We start from the raw sequence: 21,307 nt of genomic DNA, 5'->3' as shown, positions 1-21,307 counted from the left end.
GGATTATTTTTATTTTTCCTACATAGATAAGTGCTTTATGCACTGATGCATTGCAAATTAATTCAAGTCCTGTTTTAGTACCCATCTCAACATCCTCTACTGAATGAAACACTCCATAGAGTAAAATCAGCAAGTATAAAAAGGAAAATGAAAACAATGATTGTATTAGATAGTGATGCCATGCCCAATTTAACTTGACCATGTCAGTGTAATAATTACTTACTGACAGTACATTCTTATCTCACATGATCTTCACTTTGCTGTCAATGGAGTTAAAGGCTCCTGCACTGAAAAATTACACTGAATTTGAGAAAAGGAAACAGTAACTAGTTTGGTTTTAAGGGCAGTTCTTGTTTGATTGCCTGATTTGCAAAATGCATTCTAGTGGCTCCAAGATCGGGAAGATGCTTGTCCAAATTCAAATCAAGTAGCTTTTTGTTTTGGCAGACTCTTACCAATTTTTTTCTGAAGCTTTGCAGCTAATTTACAAAGGCCAGGAGGGCAGCAGGTTGGATTTCTTGTGTATTATGAATTAGATAACAGGAATAGGAAGACAGCAGTTAACCCCTCAAGCATTTCCTGCAGCCCAGGAGTATACTTGGCTGTGGCCCATCTCCTACTCAAGTTGAGGGGTGGGTGTAGGTGCTTAAGAAGTGGATATAGGGAGAATAAAACAATGTAGGGTTCCTGTTTCCTAAATGCAATCCAGTGACTCTGCTGGACAATAGGAGTAGAGAAGATGAAGAGTGAATCAAATTTAGCTACAGCACCTACCATTTCGCTCACCATTTAACTCACATGATGGATGCCTATTTAAATATAGCAATGAGTAAAGTATGGAGACTGATATCTTAAGACCCATAAAAAGGAGAATAAAGAAATAGGAGACACTGTTTAAAGGTAAAGAGTCGACCATTATTTAAGACAGAGAAAAGGGGAATTTTGAATTATGAAATGAAATGTTATTTTGGGTAGGGGGACTGTGACCTAATTAAATGGTGGCTTGAGTGTTCGAATGACCTAGACCTGATCTTAATTTGTATGTTCATACATATTACCTCACTGAGGTGTCTTCGGGAGGGAGGTGAGAACTTAAACTGTCCAGAAGAACATTCAAAAACCTTTGAAACAAAGTTGCACTGTCAATGGGAAGTGATTCGAACATATGCCAAGGCTTTAGATTAATTATAATATTACTAGACCCAATTGTTCCTTTATTCCACTGATGCTACTATCCAGCATGCAACTCAGAACATATGTGAAATACAATATGTCACTCCATTTTATACCTGGGAGTGATGTTTTGTTCACAGCTTCTGCAAATAGGAAAACACACTTGCTATTATTTCCAAATCATGTAACTACACTATCATTCTGATGTTTTAGTGAGAAGTTATCTTCCCTTACGTGGTGACAATCCATACAGATGGTAATTTTAGAAAGTGGAATAAAAGATTCAAGAGTAAAAATAAATTGATTAGTGACAGCTTCCAATATTTTCCACATGGAGACACTTCATTAGCTCTACTTTTCATAGGGGAGAAGTATCAACTGCATCTTTTCCTCTTGTGATAATAAAAAAAAACTTGTTATAATTTCAAAGAAATACAACACATAGTAAAGTTTAAAAATAAGCTTTTGCATAAAATTTATGAGTCATAAATATCTTTTCAAGCAATGCGTACTTTTTCAAAAAGAAAATGATCATTTACTACCATAGTATTAAATCTAATCAGTTCCACTTTGGTCAGTCCCTGCAGATGCATTGCATCCAGAATCGTTAAATTGTGCAGGTCTCTCACTGGTATCCGTATGCATTATCACTGGCTATTCCTCTGGTATTTGTTTGTTCTCAGGCTAATGTTTATTCCCTGGGTCATGTTCCTTCTCCAGCATTATAATTCCTGTGACAAATGCTATTGCTGCTGATCCATTGTTTCTTTTTCCCAGGGACAGTGAACTTTCCGGGACTGTTAGTCATTATGTACTCTGTGTAGTTTGTGACAGAACGGCTTTCTGATCTGTGAGGAGATGACTTCTCTGTGTTTATGCAAATGCATGTAGTTTTGAAAATAAATCTGGTTGTTTATGTTCACCACAGATGACTGGTGTAGGAGCCTCGTGTTGCCATTTGGGCTGACTTTTGATGAGTGTTGAATGTTTGCACTGACAGGCTCTCCAACTGAGATCTTGCGCTGACTTGGCAGTCTTATCAAAGTTAAATCTGGTTCTCTGTTGTTTCACCTTGATTTTATGATTCATGCCTGCTTTATGAAGGAGTTGAATTCTTCACTCATAGCTTGAGGGCCACTGTCACTCATCATAATGTCCAGAATGCTGTAATGATCGAACTGTGTTTTCAGGCTTTCTACATTCTCAATGGTAGTTGGTATCAACTGGTCCAATTTCTAGTAGTCAGGATAGGAGTTGATAATAACAGGATAATCAGTTCTTGAAAGATTGAAGAGATCTGCTCCAAACTTCAGTGATGTTCTTTCTGGAATGTCATGTGTAATACGCAGCTCTTCTGCTTGCTTAGAACCATACAGTATAGAAAACACTCTTTTGCCCATTGAGTCTACACTGACAAGCTTAGCAATTTCTACACGTGCTGCACTTGATGACATGGTTCTTACTTCATTGGCTGTGTTTGGCCAGTAGTGCAGATTTTTTTGCCTTCCTCAGTCTAGACTCAATTCCCCGATGGCTTGCACAGATGTGCTTCAGCAACTCTTTGGTCATTTCCTTAAAAATAATGATACTATTTCCTTTGTACAAGATGCCACCCTGGGCTAATACTTCATCTCTGTATACACGATAATCTCTTATGGGTAGGTCCCTGATGATTTCACATTATTCTTTCATCACTAACTCCTGCAGCACTTCAAGGTTGCTATTTTTTGCACCATTTGCATGATTTATGTAAGATGCCTGACTTTCAGGTTCAAATTCTCTGCTGAGTTAATGATTTCTAGAGCATGACAAACTGTTGTTTCATGTTGAATCTGGAAGATCACCATCCTGGCTTAGCGTCCTCAACTTCCTTCAGCGTTGTTTTCAACAGAATGTGAGCAACATTTAGCTGTTCTCTTGCTTGTATGTCATGTTCATATGATGCTTTTTGTAAATAAAGTAATATTCTTTGCACTCATTCTGAGTGTAGGGTCATTCAGTTTGCATTAATGGTCAGGACACCAACGCAAGATCTTGTTCTTGCTGCATATCGGTTGCTGCCATCACATCGCAAGATAACTTTATTATTGATACTGCAGTCCTCAACATTAGCATTATTACTTCCCATACCCGGTCATATCAATACAGTGCACTGCTCGCATACCCAATTAACGGTCCTCCGCATGCTGCAGTGCTCCATGAATCACAGTGCAAACTGGAGGAACAACATCTCATCTTCAGATTGGGCACTATAAACCTTCTGGGCTTAATATTGAGTTCAACACCTTCAAATTGTGAACCAACTCCCATTTCTTCCCTTTCTTTTAGCTTTACTTGTTACATTCTCTGTCACCATGTCCTCTCTTCTCTCCCCCACCCCAGTGGAACCGTCTTCTCTTACAAGTCTGGCAGTTAGACACACCATTGTTCTGCCATTCTCACATTCCAATCACTTAATCTGAACCATCAACATCTTTTCTCCATCAGCACTGTACACCCCATCACCGCCAACCTGCACTGCCTCACTCAGAGGTGTTGACTTGTTGGGCTGAAGGCCTGTTTCTACACTGTAGGGATTCTATGAATTCCATGAATATGGCATAAAAGTTGCACCCCTCCTCCACACTTCACTTCAGCGATGAAGAGTCATCTAGGCTCGAAATGTTAGCTTGTTCTCTCCATGGATGCTGTCTCATTTGCTGTGATCTCCAGCATTTGTTTTCAGTTGGCACTAACTTTTTTTTTCCTTGATTCTCTTGCTCTGTGCCCTAGGTACCACTGCAAATGCTTAACAGTGACCTTGTAAAGAAGTTCATACTCTGATGACAAATTAGGCAAAAATTTTGTCATATAGCTCACAAATCCAACAAATTGTTGCACTAGTTGGTTGCTAATTTTGGCTACAAAAGGACATTGTACAGTTCTCACCTTGTCAGAAACTGGACAATGTCCTTTTGTTGTTGGTGCATGATGCAATATGTGGCTTCACATATCTTCAATCGCATCTTTCTCTTGCTCACCTTCAGGTTCAACTGCCGACCGCTCTATCTCTGCGGTCACTCCAGATTCTGATTGTGGTCTGTGGTTGGCTTCTTGTGCTGTGTATCCACATCTACCAGCTAGCAAATGACTCACAAACAGCTTCCACCTTGGAGATCACTGACTATGCAGCCATTTGTTCCACACTAAAGCTGCTGCCTCCAGCATTACTTGTTAACTACCATCCTTCATACTGATGGGAGTAAACTACTTAATCTCAGCAAGTTGTGGCAACATTCCTCCAATCACTGGCATATGAGATGTAGAGATATTAAGCTTTATTGAGATCCTTTAGATCTACACATGTACTCATTTTCCAGGCATTTTCCACTGCTTCCATGCTGCTAATGCAGTCCATAGGAGTTGTCACTTTCTTAATAACTCCCTCTTTTTCTAGATCTTTGATGTTATCTTTCTGACTGGACTTTATGTTAGTTGGTACTCTACTTGGCATATGCTGCATTGGTCTTACACTGTCATCCACTACAAGATGATATTCATCAGGAGGGCATTCAAGATCTGTAAAAATATATATGCAATCTTCTCAGATCAGTTCACAGTCAGTGACCTCGGAGGTCAACATTCTAACAGTCACAAAACTACGTATCAACTTTAGACCAAATGATGCCGAAGTGTTTATGTTGTAAAGTGATTTGTCAGAAAAATTGTTGGCTGATATCTCCTGTACCTTTATAGGCTTGTTTTGCATTTCCTCCTGGCTAAACACTCGTGTGGAAAGAGATGCAGTTTCCTGTTATTACAGCATTACCTACCCCATGTTAGACATGGTTCCTTTTCTTTGGTCTGATGCTTCCACAATACCTGCTTCCAGTTTCACTGTTTTGACATTTTTGCTAGCTTTTCTGTAAAAAAATTCTTCCTTTTCCTAATCTGTTTTCGTTCAGCTTTGAATGGCTCGCTGCATAATGCAAATATTTATCTATTCTCCCAATAATGTAATCCAGCTAGGGATTGACAAGCTCAGAGCTTCTGTACAAGCTGATACCTTTGGGGCAATTTTCTCCTCTTTGAGCAGATGTGCTCTCTTTGCAGGATTTTATGCTTAAAACAAATCTGTCTCTGATGATATTCTTTTTAAGTTGTCCAAACCGTTAACATTTAGCTCACTGTATCAACATGCTCACACATTGATTAATAGTCTCCCTCTCCCTTGAACACTGATGTTGAACAAATAATATCAGAATAGGTTTCTGAGTGCATCTCCGAAGCCTGCAAAATCTCTGCTTTTCTGCTCCTCAGTAAGATCTGGCCAAAATACAGCTTCTGCAACGACAGATGGAAGGATTGTAACTCTTAGATGTTCAAGATTTTAAAAATGAATTCTGTTGTTAATTTGTAGTTTTGCCATTATCTCATATCTTGTTTCAATTCCACAGCAGGAAAGAATGAAAAACGCACAATCCATTTTGACTTATCTAAGTTATAAACTTTTCTTTCTTTATTGTTTCTTTCAGCAGCTGGCTGTCTTCAGCTCTGAAAATCCATTTATTTTCAACTGCAACACTCAGACATCATGGGATTTGATTAGTTCAGTTTGCTGGACTGGTTTGTAATGCAAAGTGATGCCAACAATGCAGATGCAATTCATGTACCAGCAGAGGTCGCCACCTTCTCAATCTCACTCTTCACCTAAGGAGTGGTGACCATCTGGTTAATTTCACCACCAGTCATAACCCTTTAATGAGAAAGCAGCCTATGATACTCTGGGATCACGGTAACTTCTCACTAATGCTTAAAGTGATGCATATTTAATGGCTCTCAGAGGCTGTACACACATGCATTTACAGCAGAGGTAGATGACATGACTATGACAAGCCAGTCAGTACACAAGGTTCTAACTGTATTTCTTCAAACAGTATACTTGATGGTATAACATATTCAGACAAAGAATAACAATTAAAATAATGGGAAGGAAATAGATTAGGAGATGAGGTAAGAAACAAAAGATGCTCCTACAGTCGGTGTGCTATTAGCTGAAAGAGAAACAAAACATAAAACGCTATGCTACATTTTGTTTCCTTTTCTTTTTGTGTGCACTTTCTTTTTTTGAGCCAGCAGCACATACACTCTAGCAATATCTTTTGTCTTTTAAAAAAAAACTTTTCTTGTCCTGTTTCTAGTCTTGTAGCACCGATTTTTGTGACCTTCAATCCCTTTTCTCTTCCACCTTTATAAAAGTAATTCCATTGGCCTTACCCCATCCATCCTTACTTAAAACCTAATCATATCTGCAACTTTTCCTAGCTCTGATGAAAAGTTACAGACATGAAATGTTAACTTTGTCTGTATCTCCACACAGATGTTGCCTCATCTGCTGAATTTTCCATCATTTTCTATTTTACCTCAGCTTTCCAGCATGTGCAATGTTCTACTTTTTCGATATAAAAAATACTGCTCCATGAACCAGGGAAGTAACATTTTCTTTCATCTGTACATTGTCATAGTTACTTGTAATATAGCACAGAGTTATATAAAATATTTTAGAACAAAGGTTACTGAATTAATCTTTGTAAATAGACAGTGAGGACTTCAGGGCTTTCCGATTAATATGGTCCACAAGTGGGCATTTGAGAGTAAATCTGAATATCTTCACAACAATAAAAGACTATAAACTTCCTACACCCTCACCCAATATTTCATTTGACCCCTCCACTACCTCCAATTTATCTTACCATTTGTCACATTTAGTTGAAGGAAATTTCCTCATGTACAATTTCTGTGCCACAAGCTTCATGCATTAGCCACCAATTTCACTCCTCTAATAAAAGCAAAATACTGCAGAAATACTGCTGGAAATCTGATATAAAACCTGAAAATGCTGGAGAAAATCCGCAGGTCCGGGAGCATCCACATAGAAAGAAACAGAATTAGTGTTGAATCCAACATGATTTCTTTAGAACTGTTCTTCCATTCTGAACAATCATACTAGTTTTGAAACATTCACTCAGTTTTGCTCTTCACAGATGCTGCCAAATCTGAGTTTCTCCAACATTTAGTGTTTTTATTGTTATTATGAATTTCATCCCTCACCCTGATCAATGTCTCTGGAGAACTCAGCCTTTTGTTACGATTGAGATGGGAGGAGTGCGCCGTCCCTCTCTAGTCCCACTACACCACACGTCACAATATTAATGTTTTACTCAGTTCCCAGTGTGGCCAATCATACTCTTTCTCTATTAAATTTAGAATAAAATGATCCATTGACCAGCCTTCTTTAATAAACACAAGATTATTGATTTATTGTAAAACAAAATGTATTCCACAAAGATGCAAATTGGGTTAACACACAGTTTGTAACATAAATGTTTTGCCCTCTAAATAATCCAACAAAGACATACATCAGATTAAGGGAAAAGGGAAACATAAAACTTTCTCTGTCCACAGGTTCTGGAGAAAATAAAACACTTCACCAACAATGTTTAGTTTTTGAAAGAAAAAAAGGTCAGATGTTGATGTTCAGGTAGCTGCCAATCAGGCATTCTGCACACAGGTCACTAGACAAGTGCAAATGTCTCTGGGGTCTTGGTAGTTACAGTTTGCTCAGGAAACAGAATATCAACAAGTCTTTCATTGTCCTCTTGAAGAATGAATCAGGTTTTACACTGGAAACTCAAGGGGGTTTAGAAAGAGGAGGAAGACAAGGTGGATATTCTTCCCTCAATAGGCTTTTTTCTCCCAACTGAAAAATCAATCTCCTAGCAAAACACTGTTCAAACAAAAGACTAAGAAGTGAGCAAGCAATTTGCTAAATGTGATTTCCCAGAGTGCCTTTTTCAAAAAAAAATAATTCAATGTACTTTCATTGAATTCTTTAAATAAATCCAGGTATCACCATACAACTTGAAATAAATCCAATATTCTGCAATCCTACAAAACTCAAGAGGTACAAAGCCTTCATAACTTGTAAAACCTCATCGTTTTCAGTCATGATCTGAGTTTTTTACCTAATATCCTCTCTTTTATCAAAACTTCCTGTTCCCACCTCTATAACGCTGTTTCTTTCTATTTCATCTCAGCTCAATTGCTGAAATCCTTATCCATGTTTTTGTCACCTCTAGACTCAAGTTCTCTTACGATCTACAAATATATTTCACACCTTGGATGATCTGTAAACTTGAGTTCATCCATTGTACTACTGCGCATATTGTAATGTGCATCAAGTTCCATTTATCCATCACTTTGTATACTGATTATCCAGGGTGACCCCTGGCCTGACAATACCTTTGACTTTAAAAAACAGTTTTAGAAACATTCTTGTTCTTGTTGAAGGAGTTCTTCCATAGCAGCTCCACAACCCTCCAAAAATCTCTGCACTCCACCAATTTCAGTTTCTTGCCCAATCCCGTTTATTTTGTTCCAACGTTGGCATCTGTGCCTTCAGCTTCGCAGGCCCTGAACTTTGGAATTTTCTCTATTAATCTCTCTGTCTGTCCCTCTTTCAAGATGTGCATTAAAATCTACCTCCATGACCAATCTTTTAATTACCTTTTTTGACATTTCATAAGACCATGAGATGTAGAAGCAAAATAAGGCATTCAGTGTATTGTCTGCTTTGCCATTAAATGAGATCATAGTTGATTTGATAATCCCCAACTCCATTTTCTTGCCTTATTTCCATAAACCTTGATTCTCTTACTGATTAAAGACCTATGTTAGCTTCGAATATACTTAATGATCCATCCTCTATAGCCTAATACAGTGAAGAATTCCAAAGATTGAATACCCTCACAGAAAAGATTCCTCCTCACCTGTCTTAATTGGTTGACCATTCACTCTGAAATTATGTCCTCTTGTTCGCCCAAAAGGGGCAACAGCTTCTCCTCATCAACTCTGTCAAGCTCTCTGAGAATTTTCTATGTTTCAGTAATGTCATCTTGCATTCTTCTAAACTCCGTTGCGTAAAGGCACAACCTACTCAAACTCTCCTCAGAAATAATCCGTCCATATCTGGAAACAGCCTGGTGAACCCTCTCTGGCTTGCTTCCAATGTCAGTATACTTTTCCTTAAATAAGGGGGCCAAAATTGTTCTAAAAGTCTAGGTGTGACCTGATTAGGGCCTTGTATAGTTTTCGCGACATCTCCTTGTTTTTTTACTCCATTCCCTTTGTAAGAAAGGCCAACAGTCCTTTTGCCTTCCCTATTATCCATTGAATGTGAATGCTAGCTTTTTGTGGTGTATGTCCCCCTCCGCACCGCAGCTTTTCCTATTTAAATAATATTCAGCTCCTGTATTTGCACAAGGTCCATACATCCACATTTTCCCTATTGGTTCTGTGTCAACATTTGTTTTATAATGCTCCTGTCACACACCTTGGGTCATTTTTAACTACTCCAAAGGCATTACATAAATAAGCAACCCCTAAGAAAGTTTCCGTGTGTTACCAAAATGTGTCATCATGGCAAGGTACCAATAACAGAGCAGTGCAGTAAAATTTGTGTTATATGGGATTGGGCAAACTGGCAGGGGCAGGGACAACATCATGGGCCCTGGTGGTCCCCGACTGAGCACAATGGCCCTGCTTCCGCTCCAAACATGACGGACTCTTATTATTGGGCCTAGATATATTCCCTGTACTGGCACCTGCCCAACTGGAACTCTCTAGTAACTAGACTTTCTGCACATTTTTCTTTCAAAAATAGCCCATTACTTTTATTGTCACTTTTGAGCAACCATCCATGAAACTGACAGCTCAATCTTTAATTAAAAGTCAACAGTTTAAATAGTAATCATGATCAGAAATAACCGGAACAGTAACAGTGGTCTTGCTAACATCCTATTCTCAGTTATTAGCTTACCGACAGGGAACTTAATGTCGGTCGTCATTTTTGAGTTACTGCCACCACCTGTTACTGGTGCATGCCGGATAATACAATATTTACTGTACAATTGGAGGCTGAATTATAAATTGCCTATCTACTCTCTTAGCTGCAGTACAAAATGTATCTCAGGTGGTGCAGCTGGGAACAACTGAGTGATCTTTATTCCCAAAAAGAAAACCTTATAGAAACAACAGTTATAATACTTTAATGAAAACCAATGCTCAACTATGTTACAAACAATCTGACATGCAAAGCTTTGGACTGGCAGCATAAGATTTATAATTCCCCATTGTTAGTTCTTAATCTGAAACTATTAAGGAATGCAGTTCAGAAGGACATGGGAAAAATCAGTGGCTCTACTGGCCCGAGCCTGTCATGCATTTCCTGGTAAGCAGATTACAGCAGCATTGATTGATGAATGTGCAAAATTAGCATGGAAATGAAAAATGGTTCTGTGATTTGCAAAAACTCAAGAATGATCAGTGGAACATTCAGAATGCTAACAATGAAAAACTGATCTCCAGGTCAAAAATGAAATATCCTCAGAACAATCAGTCAGAGGGACAGTTGTTCACAGATTTGATAGGATAATTTACCTCTTCACTTACTTTTATTTGCAATATAGAGCACATTCCTTACTTAACAATGTGTCTTAACTTCATGACTGCATTTTCCTTGTAGGATATGCAAACCCATTAAGACCAAATGCCTTTAGAAAAAAAGCATTAGTTCTAAAATGCGAAGAGCACAATTATATTTGAATTAGCTAATAAAAGTAGAGAGAGTGTTAAATTGCAACTAGGGAGAATGGTGATCCAAAGAAATCAAACCACACAGTGCCAAACAGTGATGGAATGCAGAAGTGAATACAAGTGTTGAAGGTTTGAATATGAAAGTGACATTTACCTTCGGAATGCATGATACAGCCGTCGACTCCGACAGCCTGGGATATGTGTATGAACTATATGCATGTCCAGTGGGATGTGTTGATTTAAATGCACTGGCAGCATATGGCACACTTGGTTCCTGCAGTCCAGATCCTGATTTTGATCTCTGTCTCAGAGTTGGTTGAGGACTTGTCTGTATGACATAAGATGACTTTGGTCGTTTGTCCAAGTCTTCCCTTTGGTGGTCTGGACCCCAATCTTTCTCTTTGTATTCCAATTTTTCCCTAGGAATTTCTCTTTGAGCAGTTCTAGAAGGTGTACTTTGTAGATGTCTCCTGTGAATGGGTGGGGAGCTGTGAGCTCTTGGGGAGTCCCTGTTTGCCACAATGTGGTCTGTTGGCCTAATTTTTGACACCAAATATGCATAATAGTCTGGTGGCAATCTACCAAGATCTGCCTTGTGTACATTGTCTTCTAAGTAATATGTTTCTACAGACTGAACTCGGTTAGAATCCTGGCCATTTTGTTGAGCAGCTTTGTTATATCTGTGATGTCTATCCCCGTCTTCTGCATGATTGCTCTGTTCTTTGCATTTCCCTGTGGTAAAATCTTTTGGAGATTCAATATCATGTGAATGTCTGAGATAATAATGGCCATAGCCATTTTCTTCTGGACTGCACAGGCTATGGTTGGAACTTTTCTGTGGAGGAGCAGGAGGACTCTCCCTACGTAGAGAGTTCGAGCGAGTCACAGAAATATCATTGAACTCTTCCAATAGGCCATTTAAAGAGGTGTCTTTCCATGCTCTGTTTCCTCTGACTATGGTCTGTAACAAAAAAACAAATCAGTTATTATAGACAGAGGTTAATCATGCTTGATATCAAAATACAATAGTCAATGCTTTAAAGCTCAACGTATTCTGTGGTTTAGAACAATCTTCATGCTTCTCTCGGAAAAAGGAAAGTAAATAATCAAAAACACTCTCCCATACTATTTTAAAATCTGTCATCCACTGCTGGGTTGTGTTGATCCATCTGCGTTGCATGATCTAACTGGTCTATCCACCTACTCTTTCCCACTTGGTCTCAAACATTTCACTGAGAATTGCCAATGAAGTGGTAAATGTGACTCAATTCTAATCAACTGGGATGGGGTTTGGATAAAAGGGCAAACGGGCAAGGTCAAGAACTCAATAGATGCAACTCTTCTTAAGAGTAGTGATGAACCTCTCCCTAATCTGACATTATTCTTTCTCCCTTTGGGCCATTCACTTTAAACCTGGTTAGAATTAAAACTGCAAATGCTGAAGATGTGAAATAAAAAGAAAATTGCTGAAAATAAACAACACATCTGATATCGGGTCCTGCAGTGTATTTCTAGCATTTTCTGTTCCTATAAAATATCCCATCTGTCAAATATTTTCTGTGGGATCATATGAATGAAACATTCAAAATAATCAGTTACTTAAGTCAAATTACTGTGTTTTTTTTCTAAAAAAAGGAGTCATCACTTTTCTGTTATTTATCCTACTTAATCTGAACTTTTAGATTATTCACTACAATAGTAGAAAATGACCAAATTAGAATTGCATGGGAAGAATACCACACCCCTTTCAGATTACATTGAAATCCATCCACCATTCACAGCTTTAAATTCAAATTTCAACACGAGGGCAGTATTAATTTTTCTCAATACAATGCAACTAGTATCTTTTGCATTTAAAAATATTTTTACAAAGTGTTTTCATAGATCATAGATTCCCTACAGCCCTTCGGCCCAACAAGTCCACACCAACCCTCACAGCATCCCAAACAGACCCACCCCTGAACACTATGGGCAATTTAGCACGACCGATCCACCTAGCTGCACATCTTTGGTCTGTGGGAGGAAATCGGAGCACCTGGAGGAAACCCACACAGACACGGGGAGTATGTACAAATTCCACACAGACAGCTGTCCGAGGGAACTGAACCCGGATTCCTGGCACTGTGGGGCAGTAGTGCTAACCACTGAGCTGCCGTGCCATCCCAAATGCTCATCACTAGATCTAGTAATGTACATAACTTATTTCTTGCTCAATTTATCAAATAGAATTAAGTGCCCATTAGCCATTTTTCAAATGTAGATGTGGAGCACACGTGAATCTGTTTTTTTAAAGCAGCCCTGCAAAACAATGAAATACATTTCAATTTTCAAGACTTCTATTGCACAGTTACTTGATCCTTGCACTCTCTCCAAGGTTTTCAAACTAATATTACAACATACAATTTTGTGATTGGAATGTTAGTAACAGCACTTTGTATGCTTGTCTTCAAAAGATACAAAAGCCCGGACCATGTAGGGAGAAAGGCTGTTGAACTTATCTGTCCTCCCAAGAATTTTCACTTTTCCATTCTTACATGGGATGTGGGCATCTTTGGCGAGATGTGCCTTTGTTGCCATCCCAAAATGCCCTTGAATTGAGTGGCTTGTTAGGTAATTTCAGACAGCAATTAAGAATCACCCACATTGCTGTTGATCCAGAATAACACGCAGGCAAGGCCAGGTAAGGATGGCAGATTTCCTTCTCTAATGGGCATCAGTGAACCAAATGGACTGTGGTCACATGTTGATATCAACACAGCTTGTAATTCATGATTTTAACCAATTCAAATTTCACCAACTAGCATGATGGAATTCAAGCCCTAGTCCCCAGAATGTAGACCTGGGCCTCTAGATTATTAATCCAGTGACAATACCATAATGCCACTGCCTCCCCAAAAGGTAGCGAAATTTAACAAACAACCCTCAACTGGCCATTTACCATGCAAGTCTGATGATAGCAGAGTAATTTTAAGGTTGGTCTGTTGCAATTCATTCTTTAAAAAATTGTTACCATTTGTATAAAATGGTATTATAATAAAACTATACCATTAAAGACAATGGATATAATTATTCTGCATGGTGTCAGTGTTAGGTAGTACGTTTGAATAATGTCACATGTCAAACTTGTATGATTACAGAGTTATATTTATCACCTACCATCAGAAATAAAATTGGGGAAAACACTCAATTTTCAATGGACATGATTCCTTACAAATGACCCAAAAATCTATATTCATTCAGAAGTTTTGTGGATAACATATTGCATATTTTATGTTTAAAAGATAAATTAAAACAGCCTAAAGAATTAAAAGGAACCAACATTTTTCCATTAGCTAAAATACTAATTACATTGAAAGATGACCTGACAAGATTTCTGTGAAAACAAGCTGAATAAAAAGCTGTAATTTCAACCAATCAGGCTATCCAATTTAATATCCAAGCCACGGCGATTTCTGATCCAGTTGAATATGCAGCCATTAAAGTAAAACTGACAATATCTAGAAAAACATAAAACTAAAGTTAATTGAGAGTAGCCAAATTCTGGGACACAGGCACAAAACAGACCCCTCTTCAGCTACATGTCAATCAACATCTGGATATTTGAAACAGCATGAACAAAATGTCAAAGCTTCAAACAGTCCGTGTAAAATCCGAAACAAAGTTCAATGATCAATTTCTTAATTTTGCAGATGCAACATGTGAAAAAAAAATTAAGTGAGTAAATAAATGTATCAGGCAAGTTGGAATTTTGTTTCTCTCCAACAGAACAACTACTAAATAAATACAAAGAAAACCTGATAATTTGGCAGTGATGGGGAATGGGAGTGAACAAGATAGTTTTGAAGAAATTTTTTGTCATGTTACATGCTTTAAATTCATTTAACACATTGTTTTATTGATATAACCATGGTGTTATGGCAATCTATTTGATGTGCGCCCAACATCTCAGCAGCATTAAATTTAAGAATTTTATTCTCAGCTTTACGTGAGAGAAGATGAAAACAAAACGGCAGCTCACAGAACTGCTGAATTCTCTGGACCTGACTGCAATTTAAAATTAAATGCTAACTTATTCAAGAAAAATGACTTGGCAAGTTATGTTGTTTGATAAAAAAGCTGTGGGTTTTCCCACCAGAGAGCCTTCATTTTTAGACAAAATATTATTTTCTGTTGCATCACGTCTTTTCAAATGCTATCTTCATGATGTACACAATTTCATATTTTACATTTAAGATTTCTCTTTTGATCAAGCTTCACTCAAAAAATGTAAACTATGTTCAAAAAGTATTCAATCACTTTACAAGCAAATGCTGATAAATCACTCAAATACAGCTTTATCTGGAAATCATCAATGCAACGGAAATAAAAGGCAGCTCAGCAGTTTAACCCAATATTTAAGAGTTTTCACTCAGTGAAGTCTTTACAACTAACCACTTGAGTATGGATAACGCTGTTACAGCATCAACTTTGTATAAGTAACCTTTAACCTCAAAGTGACCAATGTTAATATCCCAGTTTATTATTAAGATGCACCGTTTACCTCAAACAAATTATCAGCATAAAGCACATTGAGCTGATATGAAATTTAAGGGCAAAAGGGATGACTCTAATCAGCAAACACTATCTAGTTTTAAATATAAATGTTTCACAATGTCATCCCATATATATGAATCAAAATCAAATTTTTTCAAGTGCTTGCCTTTCTATTTTATTGCTTTTGGAAATGTTCTTGGAGTTAGTTCTCTATTTCAGTGACAGCAGCAATTTTTCATGAAGGGTTTTGTGCAGTCTGTTCTTTGGTGATAAGCAATGGAAAAGTAGTTTGTGGTCCCAGAAAAGCCTTGTTTCCTCGAGGTAGCAAAACAAGGCTTAGACAAACCAAATTAACATAATGAATAGCAGAGTATATAGGTAATAATAACGTCTCTCGCTTATTGGGTTGCACAAGTTCAACCAACTACTGCACAAAGTTACACGATTGTCATTCTAAATGAGCACATAATTGTTTCCAGCTCTCATTTTCAACATTTCCTTCATTTAGATTGTGAAACATGTAAGGTAAGACTTTTAACTGTTTACATGAAGTATTATCAGATTCTTTTTATCAGTATCAGATGAAAAGTCTGTAAGTGTTTATTTTAATCGTACTAAAATCATACTTTATCAAGGAAAGGCTATGTTGGTGGGCCGTATGAAAATGAATTGTTCTGTAACAATTTTTCATCTTGTCATCTCATTAAAATTTCAAACATGATTGTAACAAATGGTCTATTTCTGTCCCAATGTAGTCTACGTGGTTTACATATTTTTACACTTTTTGTAGCAAATGAAAGGGAACAGAATCAGAAGGTGCAATCTTCTGGGTATAGAGGCGGGAACTGAACAGAATGAGGTGGAATGGCAGTAGATCATAAGGCTGCCATCTTTCGGGCTTTGCCCAAGTTAAGTTCCAAGCACTAATGTCCAAGCTCTGTCTTGTTGCACCATCAGCTACTGATGCTCTTTGGCCCCCGCAGGTTGCAATTATTTAAGAAAGTCGATCCACCAGACTGGTTAACTAGTGGGAAGAGGTGATGGATGGTGGGGGGAGGGTGGGAGTATGGAGAGGGGAGAGAGAGGGGGAAAAGGTACAATACATAGCTGGTGGTTGAAGCCAAAATAACATTCCTCTGGGGTAGCACTGGACAAATGATTTAATTACTTAATTAACATTTAGATATGAAGCTACATTATCTGGACCAGGTGACATGGTAGCTCAGTGGTTGGAACTACTGCCTTGCAGCTTCAGGGACCTGGCTCAATTCCAGCCTTAGATTGTATCCCTGTAGGGACTTTGCACATTCTGCCTATGCCTGTGTAGGTTTCTGCCAGGGGCTGTGGTTTCCTTCCACAGTCCAAAGATGGGCAGGTTAGGTGTACTGAAAATGCTAAATTGTCTGCAGTATCCAGGGATGTGTGGGCTAGATGGATTAGCCACTGTAAATGCAGGATAACAGGGATAGGACAGGGCTGGGTTGAGTGTGATGCTTTTTGGAGGGCCTGTGCAGACTCGGTGGGCCAAATAGAATCCCAACAGTCCAGGAAGAGGCTATGACATGCATTACTAAGCTGGGAGACAGCAACACATCATATAAATGTAGCATGGAAAATGTCGATCCAAGGTGCGGTCTGTTATCACTCCTGTTTTTATTTTTAAGTATTTATTATTTCTTTCAACAAAAGTGAAAGTCACTATCGTCTCAGAGATACAATGGGTTGTTCTTCCATTTGAGAGACACATGGTGGTGAGTTTAACCACAGGGTCGCCACATCTCACGTATTGGGCGAGGTAGAGAATGGAGAACCTTCATTGCGACCTTAGCCAGTGTCGAAATTGAATTGTGTTATTGACGTCACTCTGCATTGTAAACCAGTTGTCCAGCCAACTAAAACAAACCAGTTCCTAATTTCTCCCTTGACCTTTGTGATGGTCATCTTCTAAATTATGGTAATAACTGTGAGCAAGATGCATATGAAAAATACAGAACAAAAATAAATAAAATTTAAAAAGGATAAAACCAACAGAAACTTGGGCAATGAAAGATAGCCAGCCATAAAAAAAAACTGTGATAACAAGGTGTAGAGTTGAATGAACACAGCAGGCCAAGCAGCATCATAGGAGCAGGGAAGCTGACCTTTCGGGCGTAGACGCTTCTTCAAACCTAGAAGGGTCTAGGCCCGAAACGTCAGCTTTCCTGCTCCTGTGATGCTGCTTGGCCTGTTGCGTTCATCCACCTCAACACTTTGTTATTTCAGATTCTTTAGCAACTGCAGTTCTTACTATCCATAAAAAAATACTATTTACTGCAGGGAAATTATTTTATAAAAATAATAACATTCATCTTCAAAAGTATACTTTTAAAATAACTGACTGCTACTTTTCCCTGGTACTCTTTTTAAATAGGCTGTTACATATTTATGACAAAACTACCCAGTACATCCAATAAGTTACATCTAAGTAACTTAAGCGAGTCTGAATAACTTGTGACACCATACTGAGGGCACTGGATAAAACATGTAAGTTATCTGGATTTAGTTGGGACATAAAAGTCCTGAAATCCAATCGTAAGACATCCATTAGCTCTACAATCCTGATCAATATCAAGCTCATCATTTTGGGCTCCCTTAGCTGAATCTTCAAATGCTACTCACCCAGTCATCACCTGCATTAGCAATGCAACTGATGAAACAATCATCAGGCCCCATTCTTATCTCCATCAGATTTCTAACACTCATCTGTCAAGGTGAAAATCACGATCAGGATTGAAATTTTGAGATAAATTTTACTTATTTCTATACTTTAAATTGACTAGCTCTTCATTTGAGAGAAAGGAATGGGCTAGCATTTGTGTAGCATTGCTCACAGATTTCCATGCACCTCAAAATGCTTTACATTCAATAGATTAAATTTGTGAAGTGTAGCCACTGTAACGCTGGAAGATTAGACATTCAAATTATGCACGACAATGCTTTACCAAACAGCAGAATAAATGAATCACACAGAATGGGCGACATTTAATGCAAACAATGTTGGTTTCATCTACCAGCTACAGGGACTACAGGGCCCGACAAGATCTCCTCCGAGAAATGGCTGATGGCATTAATTGCCTTCAGGGCATTAAATTCCGCTTAATATGGAGGGGTTGGTTTGAAGAGGAATGAAGGTAAAATTAATAATTTATATTCATACAATTTCTTTGATATATTAAAAGTCACAATTACATTCAGTAAACTCAAGTTGAAAAGAAACAGCTGGCACAAAGTGAACAATTTAAGAAATGGGTGAAGGTCCAGGCAAATAGATGGGCTCTGGGAAAGATTTTAAAGAGGAAAAGAACAAGATCTTGATGATAACGGTGGAGTGTGGGATATGGTGATCCACTGTGACTGAACGCAGTTCTACTGCTGATGGCTCACAGTGCCCAATGTGAGTTGCTAAATCTGTTGGACATCTATCCCATTGAGCACAAAGACAAAGGCACCTAACATCAGGAAGGGTATCCTCAATATAAAAACAGGATTGTAGTCACTCCTGACAGGGGCAGAAGTACCTGTGACAGGTAAATAAGTGAGGACAGGATCAAATAAACTTCCCTCTCTGGCACCTGCCAGAGACCCAGTTGAACAGCATGGTCCTTTTGAACTGGACAACTCAGTTGTTAGCAGTGTTACCAAGCCATTTTTGATGATGGACATTAAAGTCTCCTACCAAGAACAAAATGCTTACCTCAGAACTTGTTTAATATGGAGGAGTACCGATCGTTGGGTAAGAAGGGGTGGTAGGTGATAATCAGCAGAAGGCTTCTGGACAACCCTATGTCCAGGGTTGATACAAGGGACTGTATCAGAGATAATGGGAACTGCAGATGCTGGAGAATTCCAAGATAATAAAATATGAGGCTGGCTGAACACAGCAGGCCAAGCAGCATCTCAGTAGCACAAAAGCTCCTGAGATGCTGCTTGGCCTGCTGTGTTCATCCAGCCTCACATTTTATTATCTTGATACAAGGGACTCCCTGGGTACCTCCCTCCTGACTATATATCATTGTTCTGTCACCTTTGGTGGGTCTGTGTTCCCATGGAACAGGACATAGCAGGTATGGTGATAGTGGTATCTGTGAAACAGTCTTGCTCAGGGAACCAAACCTTACAGATAAACATCAGGCTATTGCTTGATTCATTTTTCAGACTACTCTCCCAGTTTTAACAAAAGTTAGTAATGAGGAATTTTCAGGGTTGACAGGCTTGGGTTTTGCTTTATTGTCTATGGTCTGTCTTGTTTTATCACTTTTTAGAAAAAATCTTTGTAGTGGTTGATACAACTGACTTGCTAGACCATTTCAGAAGGCATGAAAGAATGTTATGGATCTAGGGGCCAGATCAGGTAAGGATGGAACATTTACTTCACTAAAGGATGTGATTGATAGCTTTTAGATTCCTTATGTATTAACTGAATTTAAATCCTACTAGCTACCATAGTGGGATTTGAAAAAGAGTATTAGCTAGAGCATCTCGTTCACTAGTTAACATTACCACTTTCCCATATTTAATCAAGTTGAAGTTAGTGAAGGGCAGCAAATTGGAACATCAAGTCCAGGTAACAAAAGCATGCATACGGGTGAATGTAAGAACAGAAGCAAGTGGATGGACAGCAATGTACAGGTGGAAATAGATGATGGATAATATGTAATGTGATGTTTAATTTGGGATCTAACAGGCTGCGAATATTTCTCATTATCTGTTTCAGCCTTAGTGAGCAACCTAGCAGGCAAAAGAGCAAAGTGTGGCTGGAAAAAATGTTAATATTCTAGTAGTGTTAATTGAGAGGATATTGGGTTGAATCTTCTGCTTTTGCCAGTGTCTTGCTTGCCTATTGAAAAGGCAGTGAGACAGCTGTGCTAACTCCTTGGAGGGAGGCTCACTGTATCTCCTTCCAATTTATCCGTTTAGAGGGCACAACCAGCCTTCCTCTGAAATTAAGTCCCGACACCAATGAGAGCTTTTGGCCCATCAAAAGGGGTTGCAAATAAAAGCAGAAAGTGGTTCTTGGTTATACAACCTTACCAAATGCCCCCAGTTAGGCACTGAGCATCTTTGATCAAACTATTGGACTCTCCCAGGTTAGAGGTAACCCATAATCATTGGCAAGTGGTACAGGTGACCTGTAGCTGGGTTAATCCCAAAAGTCAGATGGAGAGGCCCATATGTGGTCATTAATTGGTACCACATCACTAAATCCGGAACCGCCTGTTCCCCAGTGGGCTCCATCCCAAGCTGCACCAACAAAAAAATCCTATAGATATTCCATGAATTCCTTAACTTGAGATTTGCCAGCAACCTGATTTTCTCAGTCCACCTTTACATTGAATTATTATAACTGTGTCTTCCTTGCATGTCTTTTCTATTGCCTGTTTTATTTTCTTCCCATCCTGTTTGGAGGTCTGTCTACAACTCCCATCAGGGTGCTTTTTCCTTTGTGGTTTCTCATTTCTCCCCACACAGATTCTACACCTTCCAATTATATGTCACTCTTTGCTATTGATTTAAATTCTGTTTATGAACAAGGTCCCTCTACCGACTTACCTGTTCTTTTGATGGGAAGTACATCCTTGGGTACTTAGTTCCCAGCCTTGATCTCCTTGCAGCCATGTCTCTGATAACTACAACCTTGTACCTGCTAACTGTAATCTGTGATACAAGCTTGGTTACCTTGTTTTGTATACTGCATGCATTTAAGTATAACACCCTCGTTCCCGTGTTGACTGTCCCCCTTCTCAGAGTTGCCCACTTATCTACTGTGCCTGAAGTCAGATTCCTGCCCCTTTCCCTTCACTCTGTCCTATTACTTGTTCTGGAAACTTTAATAATCTCTACTGAGCTCTCCTCGATTAACTTTTCCCAAGGTTTCCATACCACTGAACCTCCCTGCCCCCAACAATTTAGTTCAAAGCCTATGTCAGTA

The 21,307-nt window shown here is 38.7% G+C and overlaps 1 protein-coding gene across 6 annotated transcripts in view; it reads right to left on the bottom strand.

The window, feature by feature from the left end:
* Positions 1-21,307, bottom strand: part of LOC125455001 (serine/threonine-protein kinase PAK 5) — a 193,789-nt gene that overhangs the window by 35,733 nt on the left and 136,749 nt on the right. For all 6 annotated transcript variants that reach the window (XM_048536456.2, XM_048536452.2, XM_048536451.1 and 3 more), the window contains one exon: positions 10,961-11,767. In XM_048536456.2, the coding sequence (XP_048392413.1) occupies positions 10,961-11,767 (807 nt within the window). The remainder of the gene's footprint in view (positions 1-10,960; positions 11,768-21,307) is intronic.

This window comes from Stegostoma tigrinum, chromosome 9 (genome assembly GCF_030684315.1).
Source record: "Stegostoma tigrinum isolate sSteTig4 chromosome 9, sSteTig4.hap1, whole genome shotgun sequence".
Classification (NCBI taxonomy): domain Eukaryota; kingdom Metazoa; phylum Chordata; class Chondrichthyes; order Orectolobiformes; family Stegostomatidae; genus Stegostoma; species Stegostoma tigrinum.
The sequence above is the reverse complement of the archived record's forward strand: the minus strand, read 5'-3'. Positions and strand labels throughout refer to the sequence as shown.